The sequence below is a fragment of the Tamandua tetradactyla genome, chromosome 12 (genome assembly GCF_023851605.1).
Source record: "Tamandua tetradactyla isolate mTamTet1 chromosome 12, mTamTet1.pri, whole genome shotgun sequence".
Lineage (NCBI taxonomy): Eukaryota > Metazoa > Chordata > Mammalia > Pilosa > Myrmecophagidae > Tamandua > Tamandua tetradactyla.
In genome coordinates, this window is record NC_135338.1 from 28,489,899 (window position 1) to 28,509,086 (window position 19,188).

The 19,188-nt window shown below is 37.1% G+C and overlaps 2 protein-coding genes across 3 annotated transcripts in view; both read right to left on the reverse strand.

Moving 5' to 3' along the window:
- COX16 (cytochrome c oxidase assembly factor COX16) overlaps nucleotides 1–10,268 on the reverse strand; it is a 61,364-nt gene extending 51,096 nt beyond the window's left edge. Inside the window, exon 1 of one of the 2 annotated variants that reach the window (XM_077122872.1) lies at nucleotides 10,030–10,268. In XM_077122872.1, the coding sequence (XP_076978987.1) occupies nucleotides 10,030–10,098 (69 nt within the window). In that variant the 5' untranslated portion in view covers nucleotides 10,099–10,268. The remainder of the gene's footprint in view (nucleotides 1–10,029) is intronic. The other variant, XM_077122871.1, reaches the window with a different exon arrangement.
- A 2,998-nt stretch (nucleotides 10,269–13,266) lies between these two features.
- The window catches only part of SYNJ2BP (synaptojanin 2 binding protein), a 69,285-nt gene continuing 63,363 nt past the window's right edge, over nucleotides 13,267–19,188 (reverse strand). The window contains exons 3-4 of the mRNA XM_077122870.1: nucleotides 17,879–17,974; nucleotides 13,267–15,841 (exon numbers count right to left, since the gene is read on the reverse strand). Of these exons, the coding sequence (XP_076978985.1) occupies nucleotides 15,701–15,841; nucleotides 17,879–17,974 (237 nt within the window). The 3' untranslated portion in view covers nucleotides 13,267–15,700. The remainder of the gene's footprint in view (nucleotides 15,842–17,878; nucleotides 17,975–19,188) is intronic.

A 19,188-nucleotide genomic window follows, 5' to 3' on the forward strand; every position in this document is an offset into this window, starting at 1 on the left:
ATGAGACAAAGTGTCAATGGCTGAGAGATTCCAAACAGAGTCAAGAGGTTATCCTGGAGGTTATTCTTACACATTAAGTAGGTATCACCTTGTTATTCAAGATGTAGTGGAGAGGCTGGAGGGAACTGCCTGAAAATGTAGAGCTGTGTTCCCGTAGCCATGTTTCTTGATGATGACTGAATAACGATATAGCTTTCACAATGTGACTATGTGATTGTGAAAACCTTGTATCTGATGCTGCTTTTATCTATCATGTCAACAGACGAGTAGAACATATGAGATAAAAATAAATAATAGAGGGAACAAATGTCAAAATAAATTCAGTTTGAAATGCTAGTGACACATGAAAGCGAGGGGTAAGGGGTATGGTATGTATAATCTTTTTTTTCTGTTATTTCTTTTTCAGTTGTCTTTTTATTTCTTCTTCTGAATTGACGCAAATGTTCTAAGAAATGATGAATATGCTACTATGTGATGACATTGAGAATTACTGATTATATATGTAGAACGGAATATGTTAGTATTTTTGTTTTTTGTTAATTTTTTTAATTAATAAAAAAAGAACACAGGTTATAAGGAAATTGAAAGAGGGTAGAGATTGGACATTTGATTGAAGGAATACAGATTGTGCAACAGGACTGATTGTAAAAATTCAGAAATGGCTAGCACAATACAATCTACATACAATAGACTACTGAGCTGCTGCCAGAAGGAATGAAGTTGTGAGGCATGCAACTAGGTAAATGAACTTTAAGGGCCATATGTTGAATGAAATGTCAAAAATGAAAAGACAAATATTATTATGCCTCACTCATATGGAGTAACTATTATATAAAAATTCTGTCAAGAGCATGGGTTATCAGGTTGGAGCCTATCGTAAAGGGTCCTAGATTGTAAGCCCTTATAGCAGTCACATATATTCAGGAGTTGTAACTGTTATTTCTAAATTCTGAGATACTGAGCTCTTTGTTTATAACCTGGTGGTTCCCAGAAACTTGGGGTATTTATGTGACACCTGAGACTCAGAGTTAGCACTCTGAAGCTATGAAAGTCAGTACTATCCCGTATAGGAACAGTCTAAAAAGTTGAAAAAGGGACCTGACTTCAACTAGAGATATGAATGAAACTGATGGATAGCATTAAGGTAAATCAGAAAACAAGGTAAAAGATGATATGGTTCATATTTTAGAACATCAAGTTCTGTGTAAGACCAAAGGGAGAGCTGTTTATTTGGTGGAAAATTTGTATTTAGGGTAGCGTATTACCTAATTTCACTTGTATGGTCAGTTTAGTTGAACACCATAAGTACAAAGAATCTTGACTAGGGCATGAGATTTTGTTGATTTTTCCAGGATAGTGTGACAATCCAATTTTTCCAGAGTAATTTGGGCACTGAATAAAGAAATGTTTGCAAAGTCCTCTTGGGGGACTGGGGAGAAAGGAGAAATATCCAACTTCCCATTTGGAGAATTTCTGGTATTTTCACAAGTAGTGGGGACAATCAAATCAACAGGCCAAGCCCTCAGTCTTGGGGGTCACCCCTTTGAAACTTATTCCTGCAAAGGATAGGCTAAGCCTACTTATAATTATGCCCGAGTCACCCCAAAGAACCTCTTTTGTTACTCAGATGTGGCCTCTCTCTCTAAGCCCAATGGGCAGGTAAACTCACTGCCCTTCCCCCTATCTGGGACATGACTCCCAGGGGTGTAAATCTCCCTGGCAACATGGGACAGAACTCCCTATTAAGAAACCTTCTTGACCAAAAGGTGCAAGAGAGAAGTGAGACAAAATAAAGTTTCAGTGGTTGAGAGATTTCAAGCAGAGTTGAGAGGTTATCCTGGAAGTCATCCTTTTTTTTTGTAGCAAACCCTCATTCTGTCCACTCACTTTTTTTTTTTAGTGTTCAGAGCAACTTTATTCACTGTCCACCCTCTTTTGCTTTTGTTAGTTGTAAGGGTGGTGAGAAAGGCATGCAAGAGGTTGATTAAGATGAGAGACTTAATGCTTAAATGGCTGGAAGTTTGGTGATGACCTTAGCAAAGTGAAAGAGACACAAGCTAGCATTATATATATTCTTATGCATTATATAGCTACCCCTTTTTAGTTTATGGTGTATTGGAGTGGCTGGAGGGAAGTACCTGAAACTGTTGAGGTATGTTCCAGTAGCTTTGATTCTTGAAGATGATTGTATAAAGATACAACTTTAACAACTGCAACAATTTGACTGTGTGATTGTGAAAACCTTGTGTCTGATGCTCTTTTTATCCAGGGTATGGACAGATGAGTTAAAAATATATGGATAAAAATAAATAAACAATGGGGGGGTGTGGTAGTTAGATTCAGTTGTCATCTTGGCCAGGTGAAGGTGCCTAGTTCTGCTGCTCTGGACATGAGCCAATGGTATGTGAACCTCATATGTCGCTCATTACATCTGCAGTTGGCTAAGAGGCGTGCCTGCTGCAATGAATGATATTTGATTTAATTGGCTGGTGCTTAAATGAGAGAGTTCAATGTAGCACAGCCCAAGCAGCTCAGCCCAGGCCTTTGGAGATGCAGAAAGAAATCCCCCCAGGGAAAGTTGTTGGAACCCAGAGGCCTGGAGAGAAGGCCAGCAGAGATCACCCTGTGCCTTCCTGTGTAAGAAAGAACCTCAGTTGAAAGTTAGCTGCCTTTCCTCTGAAGAACTAACGAAATAAATCCCCTTTTGTTAAAAGCCAATCCATCTCTGTGTGTTGCATTCTGGCAGTTAGCAAATTAGAACAGGGGGAGTAAGAAGTAAAAATAAATAAGGTACATGGAAATACTTGTGGTCAAAGGGAGGGAGGGATAAGGAGTATGGGATGCATGAGTTTTTTCCTTTTATTTAATTTTCTGGAGTGATGCAAATGTTCTAAAAAATAATCATGGTGATGAATACATAACTACGTGATGATACTGTGAGCCACTTATTGTATGGACTGTGTGTGTGTGTAGATTTGTCCATAAATATATTTAAAAAAAAATAACCAGTACCATGAACTCCTAGAAGAAAATGTAAGGAAACATATTCAAGATCTGTTGTTAAGTGATAGTTCCCTAGACCTTACATCCAAAGAACAAGGAATGAAAGACAAAATAGATGAATAGGACTTCCTCAAAACTGAGTATTTCTGGGTTTTAAAAGACTGCCAGATGGGTGAAAAGGCAGTCAACTCAATGGGTGAGTAACATTTGGAAACCACATAACTGAGAAGTATTTGATAACCAGAATATATAAAGAAATCCTATAGGTCAACAATAAAAAGACAAGCAACCCAATTTAAAAAGGGTAAAAGGACACAAACAGACTTTTTTCCAAAGAGGAAATGTGACCTATGATGCAGTAATCCCACTACTGAAGAAGAACTGAAAGCAGGAATGCGAACAGACATGTGCATGCCAATGTTCACTGTGGCATTAATCACAACTCCCAAAAGATAGAAACAACCCAGGTGTCTATCAACTGATGAATGGATAAACAAAATGTGGTGTATACATATGATGGAATATTATTCAGCAGTAAGGAGGAATGAAGTCTGAAACATGCAACAACCTGGTGAACCCTGAGGACAATGAGTAAAATAAGTCAGACACTAAAGGACAAATATTGTATGATCCCACTAATATGAACTAATTATAATACGTAAACACATCAACAAAAATTATAGAATACAGGGTAACAGGAAATAGAATGAGACTAGAGAATGGGGACTGGGTGATTAAGTTGTGCAGAATTTTTAACAAGGCTGAATTTAAATCTGTGGAAATGGATAGAGGTCATGGTAGCACATTATTGTGAGTATAATTAATAGTGCTGAATGGTGTGTGAATGTGGCTGACAGGGGAAGTTTAGAGTCATATATGCTACCAGTAGGAAAGCCAGAATTTAAAGTACTGGACTGTATAACACGGTGCCTGCCCATGAAGAAAAAAAAAAAAGCCACAATAGTACAAGGATGAAGAATTTCTACAATGGAGTAGAACAAATAAACAAAATTATTATAAAGAATTAATAATAGAATGGCATATAGTAAAAAAAAAAAACCCACCTATTGTAAACTATGGATTATAGTTAACAGTAGTATCTTAATATTCTTTCATCAACAGTAACTAATGTACCACACCAATGTCAACGATAGGGTGGAATAGGGGTATAGGATAATTTTGGTCTTCTCTCTCTCTTTTTTTTGGACTAATGAAAGTATTCTAAAATTCTGCTGACCAATGTACAGTACTATGATCCATTGATTGTGTACTTTGGATGGATTGTATGGTGTGTGAATACATCTCAATACAATTACATTAAAAAAACTCTCAGCAAAGAATAGAGATCAACTTCTTCAACTTGATAAAGAACATCTACATAAAATCTATACCTAATACCCCTAGTGTTGAATGATGAATGCTTTCTCTCTAAGATCAAGAACAAAGCAAAGATGTCTGCTCATCACTTTTATTCAAATAGTACTGGAAGTTCTAGCTAGTGCTATAAGGCAGGAAAATTAAATAAAAGTCATGAAGATTAAAAAGGAAGAAATAAAACTGCTGCTAATTGCAGACAGATAACATGATTGCCTATGTAGAAAATCCAAAGGAATCTAGGAAAAACCTCCTAGGACTAATAACTGAGTCCAGCTAGGTTGCAACAAATAAGAACAATGACAAAAATCAATCACACTGCTATATACTAACAATGAACATGTAAAAAAGACAATCATATCACAATCTCACTAAAGGAAATGAAATACTTTGAGATAAATCTAATTAAACATGTACTGAATTATATGCAGAATATCTCGAAATACTGATTAAAGAAATCAAGGAAGATTTAAATCAATGATGAGACACATAACATGTTCATGATTGGAAGACTTAATACTGTAATATAAAGATGTCAACTCTCCTCTATTTGATATACAGGTTTAATGCAATATCACTATTCCTGCAAGATGTTTTATAGACAGAGACAAGATTAATCTAAAGTGTATTTAAAAAGGTAAAGGATCAAGAATAGGTAAAACAATTATGAAAAATAATAAAGTGTAAGGAATTACTCTTCTTGACGTCAAATTTTACTGTATAGCTACAGTAATCAAGTCAGCCCAGGGAGGTACATACTGATCAATGGAACACAATAAAGAATCTAGAAGAAGACTCACACAAATATGCCCAACTAACTTTTGGCAATGATCCAAAAGTATTTCATTGGAAGAAGGGTAACCTTTTTAGCAACTGGACATCCATAGGCAAAAAAAAAAAAAGGAGAAGAATCACCATCTAAATCTCACATCTTACACAAAAATGAAATAAAAATGATGAGAGACTTAAATATGAAATGTAAAGCTCTAATACTTTTAGGAAAAAAATACAGGAGAAAATCTTTGGACCTCAGGATAAGCAAAGAATTCTAAGCCTTGAAATCAAAATCAAAATCTATAAAAGGAAAATTTGATAAACTGTACATTATTAATGAAAACTTTTGCTCTGCAAGATACATTACTGGGATGAACCACATATTCAACAAATGTCTTATTTCTAAGATATCTGAAGAACTCTCAAAACTCATTAATATTAAAACAATGGAACATTTAGAAAATAGGTAAAAGACATGAAGAGACCCCAAAAGGACACACATGTGGTAAATAAACACATGAAATGATGTTCAACAGCACCAGTCAGTAGAGAAATGCAAATTAAATCAAAGTAAAATTTAATTTCACAACTATCAGAGAGATTAAATAAAAAGTAGTAATAGTGCCAAATACTGGTGGGGATGTAAATCCTAGATCACTCATTTCTGATGGGGATGTAAAATAGTTCAGCCATTCTGGGAAATAGCTTTAACAGTTTCTATAAAACTAACCTTGTATTTATCATACTGCCCAGCAATTATACTCTTGGGTATTTATCTCAGAAAAATGAAAGCTTATGCTGACATAAAAACTTGTACACAAATGTTCACAGTAGCTTTACTCATAATAGTCTCCAACTGTAAACAACCCAGATATCCTTCAAAGGTTGAATCACTAAACAAGCTGTGGTATATCCATACCATGAACTATTAATCATTAATGAAAAGGAATAAATTATGAATACAGACCACAACTGGGATGAATCTAAAGGGAATTATACTTAGGGAAAAAAAGTCCCAAAGGTTGCCTACTCTATGATTCCACTTACATAACATTTTTGAAATAAAATTATCGAGATGGAGAACAGATCAGTATTTGCCAGGGATTAGTAATGGGAGTGGATGGATGTGGCTATAAAGGATACAATCTTGTAATTGAACAGTTCTTTATCTTGATTGTGGCAGTATTACACAAAGCTACACTTGATAAATTTGTAAAGAATTATATACATACACAAACAAATGAGTGCATACAAATTGGTGACATCTGAATAAGCCTTGTAGATTGTACCAATGTCAACTTCTGGGTTTGATAATGTACGAAGTTACCACTGGGCAGAAGTGAATGAAGGGTATATGGGACCCCTCTCTATATTTTCTGTAACTTCTTGTTACAAAAATTATTTCCAAATAAAATGTTAGGAAAAGAAAAAGAGACCTGACAGAACATGTATCTAGAAATATATGAATGAGCTCAGTAGAGCTAAAACAAAGCACAAAGCTAGAAATGAGACAAGGCAAAAAAAAAAAAAAAAGCAAAAAGAATCATGCCATACACTTTTGTTATTTTTTTGGGAGGTGGGGTGGGGGGCGGTGGTGGGAGCGGTGCATGGTTTCAGGAAAGGCCATACACCTTGCATGTCAGGCCAAGGAGTTTAGATTTTATTCTTTAGACAATGGGGGAATTTCCAATGGATTTTGAAAGTTGTCTTTGAGAAAACTCAATTTTGATAAGAACGGTGTGGAGAGAAGACTGGAGACAAAATCAGTAAGCCATCTGAAGAAATAAATGTAAGAAGTGGCTAAGTACTAAATTAAGGTGGTGGAATGTAAAACAGTTGATATAATCGAGACATATTTAGGAGACAAATAAGGTCTGGATGTTTTCTGATTCTGGTGGGTGAGGAAGATGGAAGAGAAACCAAGCTTGGAGAAGGTATTTCAGTTTTGAACAAGCTAGAGTTAAGTGTGCAAGATGGAGCCCTGGAGAAAGGAAAGCCATGAAGCAGAATGAAAAACAGCTACCAGATAGTTGTGAAGACATTGGAAGAACAAAGAGTTTATGTAAAGTAAGAGAATTTTCAAAAAGCAGAGAGTAAAACAACCTGCAGAATGGGAGAAAATATTTGAAACCATATATCCAATCAGGGTTTAATATCCAGAATATATAAAGAACTACTAGAACTCAACAACAAATAGATAAAGAACTGCAATTTAAAAATGGGGAAAGGACTTTAATAGACATTCCTACAGAGAAGATAACCAAATGGCCAATAAGCATATGAAAGGATGTTCAACATCACTAGCCTTTAGGGAAATGCAAATCAAAACCATAATGAGATACTATTTCACACCCACGAGAATGGCTGTTATTTTTTAAAAAACTGAAAAGATGTTAGTAAGGAGGTGAAGAAATAGGAACCTTTGTTCACTGTTGGGCAGAATGTAAAATGATGCAGTTACTGTGGAAAACAGTTTGGCAGTTCCTCAGAAAGCTAAGTATAGAGTTAACATGTGACCCAGCAATCCCACTTCTAGGTATACACAAAAAATAATTCAAAAGAGGGACCTGAACAGGTATTTGCACAATGCTCATAACACAATTGTTCTTAGTAGCCAAAAAGTGGAAACAACCCAAGTGTCCACTAACAGATGAATAGATAAATAAAATGCGGTATATACATACAATGGAGTATTATTTAGCCATAAAAAGAATGAAGTTCTCATGTATGCTAAAACATGGATGAACACTGAAGACATCATATTGCATGAAATAACTCAGACACAAAGGATAGATATTGTATGATTTCATTAACATGACATAGCTAGAATAAATAAATTCATAGAGATATAAAGTAGATTATAGGTTACCAAGGGTAGGGATGGGGGTGGAGAGTGAGAAGTTTAATACTTAATGGATACAGAGCTTCTGTTTGGGATGATGGAAAAGTTTTGGTAATGGATGGAGATGCTGGTAGCATAACACTGTAAAAGTAATTAATAATTAACATTACTGAATCGAATACTTGAAAGTGGTCAAAATGGGAAATTTTATGTTGTATATATATTAACACAATAAAAATTAAAAAGAACAAACAAAACCATGGGGTGATGAATTATAGTACATATTGCAGAACACTGGTTGGAAAAAAACATTATAATAGAAATATCTATTACCACATTAGAAAGGTAAACGCCGGGACTACATGGGCAGTGAGGATGTTGAAATGGCAATCCTGTTTTTCAAATCTTTTGGAAGAGAAGGGAAGAACAATATTATCAGCATATACCCGGTATTCTAAGTCCTCTTCTGTATGTTGTTAAAATATGAAGTATTAGTATTTTTCCAAGGAAGGAAATATTTTAACTAGAAGAGAAATGCAGTACAATAACTAGGACATATATCTGATACATGAAACGGATGTATCTTTTGAGTTCTTTCCAATCGTGATGGGTTTCAAGGTACTGAATTCAGACATATGGTTCAGAATACCCATCATTCCAGCATTGATGGGTTTTTAAGTATTGAATTCAGAAACATGGTTCCCTAGATACGTTTCCTCAGTACAGACATGGGAGAGCAGTCTAGGGTAATAAGACACTTGGGAAGAGAACTCCTGCGGTTGCTATTTTTCAGCCATGAAGTAAAAGAAATGAGGAAACCTCTAGAAGGTATTTCAGTGTATAGAGGTTTTAAGACCTGACCTCGATAATTTTGAAAGGTAAAAAAAAATCAAATTGGCTTCTTTTGTTACATGCTGGTGACCTCAACTCAGTAAGCATAATTACAATGCTTCTGAATTGCCCGTGATTTTGGGTAGAGGAATGTGTAGGGAGAGTAGTTTTTACATATACCTTTTGATCTACCCAAATATAATTACATTATTTTATAAAGACAGTTATCTTTAATCTCTTTTAAAATATATAACAAGTTTCCTAAAGATAAAAAAACATTACTTTTCTAGGGTAATTTCTTTTCTCTAGTTCTGTTTAAATGCAAAAGCTGGTGTGCAAAGTAATAAATTATTCTGCATTTAAAAGGAAGTGACTTTTGTCCATATGCTTTACTTAAATGAAATCATTTACAGATGACATCGAGTCTTGCTGAAGCAAAATAACTTGCCCAAGGTCAAACAGGAAATAGCAGCCTGGATTCCAACTCTGGTAGATCTTCTGTCGATCTCAATTGGCATTTTCATGACAAATGGGCTCTTCAGAGAACTCGATGTAGAAGAGGACACAAACATCAACACCCAAACCACTTTCGAAGTTCTTTATGAGTATAAACAGCGACCATATGAGGACCCCCACAAAGTGGCAGACACCATACTAAACACTATCCACAACGATTTATTTAACTCATCAAAACCTGGAAGAATTAGACCAATTCACAGACCCAAAAGACGAAACATTGAGACGCGCGAAATTGTATAATTAAATAACTACATTTAGTTCTAATGACCCAGAGAAGTACTATGCCTGTAATGGGAAAATGCAGGCTTTACAATTATTTAGATGAGTTAATTTGGTTCTGATATTGCTCTCTGAGCTACAGTTTATTCAACCGTGAAAAGGTGATAGCAACAACCACCGCGTTTGATGACGGGGAAGACCGACACCTTCATAAGGAAACAAGATCCTGGCAACTACCAAGGAAGTAGAAGGGGAATCCGAGATCATACTCTGGAAAGAGGAAACTAGAAGGGCTGCCTAAAAGCTTTCAATCTATATTCTTTGCTGAGTCCCTCTCCTCCGCCACACGATTACAAACCCCACGTTTTCCTGAGTCCGCCTATCAGGGGGTCCCACACCTTCCGGAATCCCCGTCACACGCCTTCCGGAATCCCGGCCCCACACTTCTTCCTCAGGTTTCCACTTACCAACATGGGAACTCCGTAGCGGAGGGTCTTGTTTTTGCGCAAAGCGCGCATCACCGAGGGTGCAAACATGAATGAATTCTCGGTCCCACCTAGAAGCCCATCAAGCCGGCCCAGCGCGGTCTCCAGAAGGGCAGCGGCTCAAGCTCGCACCTAGTCTAGGACGTCCTTTCCTGCGCTTTCGGGTAGCGGGCCTCTCCGCCAGGCAGAAGCAATGGATCTGTAGTAACATTCTCGCGCTTCCGCCGGAAATTCGAGCCTCAGCGGTTTAGTTCCGGCACGTCGGTGTGCTGTTGGACGTTAGAAATTTTCTTGAATCAGAATCTCAAGTGACTTTCAGACTGATATCAGAATCTCAAGTGACTTTCAGACTGATAAGGAAACCCGTATCTACCACGTTCTTTGTCTTTTAAACTACAGCAAATTACATCACATAGAGCAAAACTGGAAAACAACCTTCCAAGCGCCGCAGGGCTAAAATCCATCCGAAAGTCTTCTAAGCATTGCCATATAAATTACCTAGGGTTTCCTTTTTGGATAGGTGGATTTGTGCTTTTGGAATATATATAAGTGGGGAAACATGAAGTTATCAAATATAGTGCTTTAGTTTTTTGGTTTTTTCCAGAAAACCTTATGTTTAGAAATAAAAAGACAAACGCTTGAATCCTGAGTAAGTGCACTTTCATCTCGTTAAACTTTTTGAAAAAAGATCCCTTTTAAAAATGTTTTTGTTTTATGTGCTTGAATACTTGATCTCTCAAAAAGGAATCTACTTCCCCAAGTAACCACTTTAAAATCGATAGCACTATTTTGAATAACCGCCAAATCAAGGAAATAAACGTTGAAGTATGAATGTGGATTATAGGCAATTATGTTTATAAAATGTTCTCAAACACATACATACTCCAGCATCCTCTCCCCAGTTACAGCCAGAATACACTTGTTTCCTGGGCCCTCCATTGCCATGAGAAACTTTATGCCAATTCTATGATCTTTATAGAGATTATTATATAGTTACTGTTTTGGAACTTTAAAGGAATTTACCATTTCATGTATTCAAGGGCTTTTTTCCTCTGACTCTATGTGTGTTCACAAATACTATGACAGAGCTGAAATCAAAGATTTCCTTGCCATCTGTTTGAAGTATTCCGGAAGCATTTGCATTCTTAAGGTCTGTTCTTTATGTCCCTTCTGGAGGCAAAGCTCTTCAATGACTATGTTCATTGGATTTTTAAAAAAAAATTGTCACTTCCTTTGTAGCCTCTGAGTTGATGAGCAGGGAAAATTTATAAACTCAAGGGGGAAGGATTGACGACTAGAGCAATAAGGCACATTTGAACGCAAATATAAATAAGTAGTTGGGATTAGGATGGGCTGATGTGAGAAGCTAGACGTTAAAAGGTTTAAAAAAATCTGTGATTCTGCAGATGCAGATTGGGCTACAGGGAGAAGGTTCTTTAAGTGCAGTGTAACAAGAATCAAGAGAAGGGGAGGCTATCTTAAGGGAACCAAGATTATGTGCCTATCCTCTCAGGATCAGGCAGGCTTGAAAGGGAGAAAGGTCAGAGAAGGCTTCGCCAAGGAAGGGAGAATTTAGTCAGAAAAACAGCGAGGGAAACAACACACACTATTAAAGTTTGTGGGAAAGCCTTAGGTAAATCTGGCATTTTTGAGTGAGTGAAAGGCCAGTGAGAACGGGATGAGAGAAGAGTGGAGCACAGAACAAAACGAGGGTTTTTTTTTTTTTTTTTTTTTGAGCACTGTTGGGAGAAACAGGCAGGAAATAGATCACATATTGCCTTATAGGTTATTGTAAGTACTGTGGACTGTATCCTAAGAGCAATGGGAAGCTTCTAGGGGAATTTTAAGCACAAGAGAGATGATCAAATCTGTTTTACCAGGATCTCTCTGGACAATCTGTGGAGAACAAATTGAAAGGGACTGCTGGTTTGAAATTGTTGTGTACCCCAGAAAAGCCATATTCTTTAATTCTGATTCTGTACTGTTGGGTGGGATCTTTTCAATTATTTCCATGGAGACGTGACCTACCCAATTGTGGGTGGCACCTTATGATTAGGTGGTTTCCATGGAGATGTATCTCCACCAATTCAAGGTGGGGTTGCTTACTGGATTCCTAATAAGAGGGAACAATTCTGGAAAAAGCCTGAGTCCACAAAGCCAGAGACTTTGGAGATAAAGAAGGAAAACACCTCCAGGGAATCCTTATGAAACGAGAAGCCAAGAAAGAAAGCTAGCAGACATCACCATGTGTCTTCACAGCTGACAGGGGTGTCTAGAAGCCAAAGACTCAACGGACGCTTTCAGAAGGCCAAAGTGAAAATCTCATTTTTCATGGAAGTGATGCCTGTATATAATTTAATAATTTAAGTAATGTCTGAGTTTAAATATCAAAAACAGTTTTCAACTGAGGTTGCACATTGGAATCACCTGATGAATTTTATTTTACTGCTGCTCAAGTCCCATCCCTAGAGATTCCTATTTAATTGGTCAGCAGTGCAGCCTGCATCAGGACTTTTATAAGCGCTCTAGGTGATTCTGAGAAAAGGGGACTGGTGGCATAAAGCAGGGGGTTGTAAACTTTAGTGTGTTTCAGAATTGCCTGGAGGAATTAATAAAACACGGATTGTTGGGCACCACATCCAGAATTTCAGATTCAGTAGGTCTGGGGTGCAGCACAAGAATTTGCTTTTCTAAAAAATTCCCAGGTAATGCTGAAACTTTTGTCCGGAGACCACAGTTTGAGAACCACTGTCAGAGAAGAAATATCATTGATCCGGGCACCTCAAGTCCGGAGTTTAAATCCTGGTTCTGTATTACTATTTATATAATCTTAGGAACATAATCCATCCTCTCATCTTTAGTCTTTATATAAACAGTAGTTATGAGGCATAAGCAAATAGTGCACTAATAGGATTTAGTACCGTCCTTGACACAGAAAATAGTAACAAATATTAACTTCCTTTTACCACTGTAAATGACAAGGAATTAAATTAATAGCACAGAAGTTAAAACTTTGCAGGAAGAGGAAATAGAGAGGACTGAATCTAAAAATGTCTTCTAAGAATTGTATGTATAATATAGAATAAGTATAGAGAAATATTTTAAGTATAGGGTCTTAAAATAACTTAAATGATATTTAATGCCAAAGAAAACCTAGATTGTTAAAGTGCATCAGAATTCCTATCATCAACCAAAGTAAAACTTCTGCCAACAATAGGATGGGACAGGTGTTCTTTTTATTTACATATACTGACACAATAAAACACTAAAATAGCTTTCCTTCTCGTTTGCCAATAACTTTACTTTGGAACTTTGAATGTCTCAAGGTCCTCTCAGGAGTTAATGCCACACCCTGAGATGACTCCTAGGAGGTGAGCAGGTCCACTGCAGAAGTTGCTGCACATGCATCAAGATACAAGGAGGGCACCAGAGATTGTTTCCACAGTAGGGCTGGCTGAGTTAAGAAGTGGAATACTATAAGTGTTTTTGTGTGGAACCAACAATAAGTAGAGTTGTCTAAATGAGTCCCAAAGTTACTGAGTAGTTTCGTACTAAAGGCAGGATTGTTTAAAGCAAGTTTCTTCTCCCTATCTCAATGGTTGATGCAGAGGCAAGGTCTTACTGAGAATTTTATTTTTAAAAACATTCCTTTTCCACTCTAGCCTGATGCCACCTTGACAGCTTTTTGTCCCTGAATTTCTAAAAAGAAAAATTTGATGATTGTCTATACATCTTTTGCTGCACTGTGTTCTACATGCTATTGTTTCTTTAGTTATTGCTTTTAACCACTACTTAACCTGATAATATATACTGTTAATTTTTCATCTCTTTATGAATTCTTTTAACTAGACTCCTCAAAGTTCTTTAACTTCTTCCTTTCCTCCATGAAACGTTCTCATCTTCCCTAAATCTAAGTAACTTTTCTCTTTTGCAGTCTGCAATGTAAATTCAACACTGCACTACCTATAAGGCCCTTTAAGATGGAGGCCATGTATTTTACTTCTTTATAAAGTGCCTTGACAAAACAGATACCTAATCGACCTGTGTAAAATAATTATTAGATATATGTTAAAAACTGTATACAATTGAATGTCTGAGGTAAAGTCCTCTTAATCTTCCTGTCAAGAATACATAAATCTGGCCAATATATGTGGAGTCTGGCCAATATATGTGGAGAATATACCACATGAACAGGATGGTTCTTGCCTCGCTAATATCCCTGGTATTCCCTAATCCCTAGCATCCTTCTACCCATATCCTTCTCCCATGCCTTTTCTATGAAACACCCACCAAATTCCTCTATCCCTTAAAACAAAACTATTTCTCTACCCTCCCTATTAATTATAAGCCATACCCAGTGTTTAGAGCCATTAAGAAAAAATGTAGCAATCAAGGCCCTCAACTTAATTGAACCAAAAAACAGAGCTGATTTCATGCCCATCTTGCCAGGAAGGCAGTCCTGTTTCAGGTTTTACCTGTTTCTAGAAATAAAAAAATACTAGTATGTAACCTGAGAGGGTTGAGATGCCACCTTGGAGACACCATTTTTTTCTCCTTTTGGAATTTTTTTGCTTGTTTGGTTTGATGTGCTCAGCACAGCCCTGACCACAATCCATCCAGCTGACCTTTTAAAAGGATCAAAGAGGTGATCAGGATAGCCCAAAGACTGGTAGGGTTTTTCTTTATAGCTCAAAGTTTTCATAACAGATTTTACTTAAGCAGAGCTAGGTCATGGCAATTTACTTCAACTTCACCATTAGCTATTATGAGAAGAAATAGCATTCCTTGAAGATTTTTGTTAGTTGCTTCACTTTTTGTTTTGTTTGTTTGTTTTTGCATGAGCAGGCACTGGGAATCAAACCCGGGTCTCTGGTGTGGCAGCCGAGAACTCTGCCTGCTGACTCACCGTGGCCCATCCTTTTTGCTTTTCTTTAATGTCAGATTGGACATTTTTTTTAATGATCAATCCCTCACTCCTACCATAAATGTTCTATAAATCTCTTCAAATTCTTCAATTAAGATCATCACTAATGAAACCTAGAAAGTACAGAAGCTTTGTTCCTTTAATGCTCCATAAAGTATCACTATTATATTATTACATATATGTGCATATATTCAAATATATATATAATATATAAGTATTTGCTTTTTTAAAAAAAGTAAAAATGTTCTCCTTATTCTCTTTGTTTGATACAGGCACCCACGTATGTAATTTAAATTAATTTTAAAAGGCCACAAAAATTTCCCAAGAAAGATCACTAAAAGAAAAATCCTCTCTTTCTCTCATCTCATATAACTGGCTTTTGAGGAATGTCAGCTAAGAAAAAAGGTTATCACTACCATGATGGGAAGACTGGACCTTTCTCTCTTTGAGTGGTAGCTGAACTACTATTGGTGGTCCTAATAAAATATATAACTTCATTTGTTCTTAGCAAGTCTTTTCTTGGTTTTCCTTCAAACAACACCTTTACTCTCCTTTACAATATGAGGATTTCAGCAGATTTTGAACAGCAAGGTTCTGCGTGGGTATCAGTCACTTTAAATCGTGTGTTGGTTATGCAGAGAGAGGGAAAGATATGGGAGAATGGAAGGGAGAAGAGTGACAGAAAGACAAAAATATATCTTCATCAGGGCACTGAAGAAAGTAAGCTTGTCAAAGTTGTTGTCGGTATCTTATGAAGGCCCAGGCTGCTACCAAAGTGAGGGCAAACACTGGTACTAGCACCATGGCTATGGGGATGCCACTTGGCTCCCCTTCACCTCGGCGTCCTACAGGTCCATTCTGCACCTGTAACTGGAAGGGAAAGAAAAATATGAACTCCAGTGATCAATGTATGTTTAACACACTGAAATGTCCAGGTCAAAACATCACCTGGGTCTATGGTCTTTAGATCACCCCAAACTGTAAACCCCAAGCACTCCCTCATGGAAGGAATCCTCTCTTTTTTTTTGACCAGATGCATCAGTTGCCTCTGATTCTTTGGGAAGAAATAGGTCTTTTGGGGAGATATTTAATCTTTCTGAGTTACTGACCTAAAGAGACCCCTGAAGGCAAGTCAGATAACCTCTTTATGCCTTTATACTGCCTCCACCTCACTATATTTGTATTAGATCAGGAAAATGGAAATACAAGATGAAGACTACTGATCCAATAGAGCATCATCAGAAATTATTGCAGAGGGTCCATCTTTCTGGGAATGTTTACTTAGATAACCAGTCATCAGAGTGCAATAAGAGTATATCTGGGCAATATTAACACAGGAGCAACTTTGAAATGCTTTCCAATTTCTAGAAAGTACCCACTACTCCCTCCTAAAATGGGATCTCTACACTGGGTATATATATATGAAGGCAAAATCGAAATAGAACAGGGGCAAAAGACCCACATGTAAATAAATAAAAAGAAATTAAATCTTAGTAGTTATAATTTTCAATTGCCTACACATTACCTTTTGGCTATTTTTTCAGGTGACTCTTCTTAATATCAACTTTTAATAGCCATCTTGCAACAATTATGGTACCATCTTGTTTCAGTTTGATTTAACCTCCTCATTATAATTCATGAAACACTCACCTCTCAATCTGAAAGGAGGGCTATGTATAAACTACCTTTTCTATCATCTATATTACCACTCCATCTTTCATTTCCTAATGAGATGTCTTCTTGAGAGGGCATGCTCAGTAGGAAGACATGGTTTTTAGGATTTATGCCAATTCCTTGACTAGCAGAGTCTGTTTTATTAGGAGTTATTCATGGGTGTTCCCCAAAAACTGAATATTGTAAATCACTTCCCTTGTACCTTCAAAAAGAACCCTAACCACATCTGAGATGTATGCCCATACTTACCTGCCTTTATCTATTGCATAGATTCTCCCATGCTTTAGAAACAGGGATGATCCAAGGGAGAAGCCGCTGATTACCAATGTTGTCTCCCATCAGCCTGTTTTCTAAACCATCAAACCCAGATTCTGCTTGTAACCATGGCTGTTTTCTCAAACATCTTTCATGTCTTGAACTCTCTGTGTTTTTGTTTGTTTGTTTGTTTTTGTTTTTTTACTATTTCCTCTCAAATTCTTCTTCAGCCTCTGAAGCCTCACTCAGCAGCTATGTGAGGCAAAGAGAGCACCAATTTAAGAGGGAGAAATTTTAAAGGCACAATGAACCTGTGTTGTAAACACATTCAGAAATCTTTGATGCCATGGGAGGAATGTTTACCTATGTCTTCCTTCCCATCATCCAAATTATAAAACATTAGGGGCTGAGAAGTGAATGGAGGGATACATGGGATACATGCTGTCTTTACTGAATTCTACTTCCTTTTTCCTGGTGTTACTCTGTAGTTTTAGAGCTGTGGTCAAGAGGGTCACTAAGATAATAAGAGAACTCTTGGGGTGATAGAGAACATCAAATAGTGAGTATAAGAATACCTACCATCTGTGTAATCTGTAATTAGGGTTTTATATATTGGCATCTATCATCTAAAAATTTTCAAGGTCCAACATATGAGTCCTCTTCCACTAAAAAGTAAAACTGGTTCTGTCCCCCTCAGCACCACCAACTATTTTAATTTGATAATAAAGCTTCATCTTTAAGGCACACTACCTTGAAGCTAGGCCCTGGGTTGTAAGCACACTGTCATGAATTTCCTTTAATGATAAGCACTTTGTCCCATATAAGCTCTTCAAGAGAAAGGGAGAAAGAAGGGAAGGGAAGAGAAGAAGAGAGGTGTTCAGAAAATACTGAAATGTTGACAATTATACCTACAAGAATTATTTGCAAGAATGGTTACAAAAACCTGGTGCCAGGCTCCTGGTTTCAAGTGAGACCTACCCTATGCTGCACTCTGAGGGACACAGCATAGCCTGCATTACGAAAGAGGTTTACAGCATCCTGGTGGAGCAGATTCTTTAAGTCTTGGCCATTCACCTGTCAAAACAGAGAGGAAAGGTAATAAGTAAGGGCGAACTCTTGTAAGTCAGCAACTTACTTTGATGTGATCAAACTTTAAAAAACAAACTCCTATAGAACAGATTCCAAGGGCTAGGACAGTAGGTGAAGTTACTTAGAACTCAAAGTAACTTTTTTCACTTTCCAAACTCGTTCCTAGAATTGAGTTTCCATGGGACATTTGAAGATAACCTAGGGAGGAAGAAAATAAAGTGATCTTCTCCTTTTTCTTAGCTCCTACTGCCTGCCCCATTTGACACTTTGGATTTTGTTACTCTATTTGTATATCTTCCATGGGTATCAGCCTGCTTCCCTACAGCTAACATGGTCTTCCTAGTTATCACGCAATCCTTTATATTCCTAATACCTGGCACTGTCAGCTTCAACTGTAGAAATATAAGTCTATGAAACTCTCCCATAATTTTTTATGATGTGGCATGAATCTATACTTCATTAGTCCTTTCTTTTGGACTGTGTTCTATTGTGAACAATTTCCTCTGATTCCTTAGGCACTCCCATTCTCCTAAAATTAACTAATGACCATATTTCTGTGTTGTTTCAGTGTCAGTCACTCCGGGCACTTAGAGGTGAGAGATGGGAAGGAATACTAGTATTAGTACTTTTTAGTATCAGGAGTGACACTGGCCATAAGTGATATCTATTCTACTCTGCACTGAGTGACACTTTATTGCAAGACCTACATATATTTTATACATGTCAATGCCATGATCAACAGCAGCAGAACATCTAATATATCTATTTTGATAGGTTCTGTGCTATAATTTTACATACCTTCTCTAATCTGATTCTCATAATAACCCTATGAGGTAGATACTATTTTTCTCTGGTTTTCACAGATGAAGAATTAGAAGCTTAAAGAGATTAGGTAACTGGCCCAAAGACACAGCTGGTGAGTGTGGGACCTGGGGCTAGGGTTTTTAAATTCTGAAGAGAAGATCAAGTGTGTTTTCAGATTACTGTTCCTCTGGCACTATTGCTCCTTCATCTTAACTCACCAACTATGCTTTGCTCAGCTGAAGCACAAGCCATTGACTTGTTCAATCTGCTCATCTTCCTCATCATAATCTACCCTCTCCAAGTGGTTCAAACTCTTCCCTCTACTCTATTCCCTGACAATATCTTTAGTGAATTAATCTCCTACCAACACTCTGGCTTCATAGACTGACTGTCTA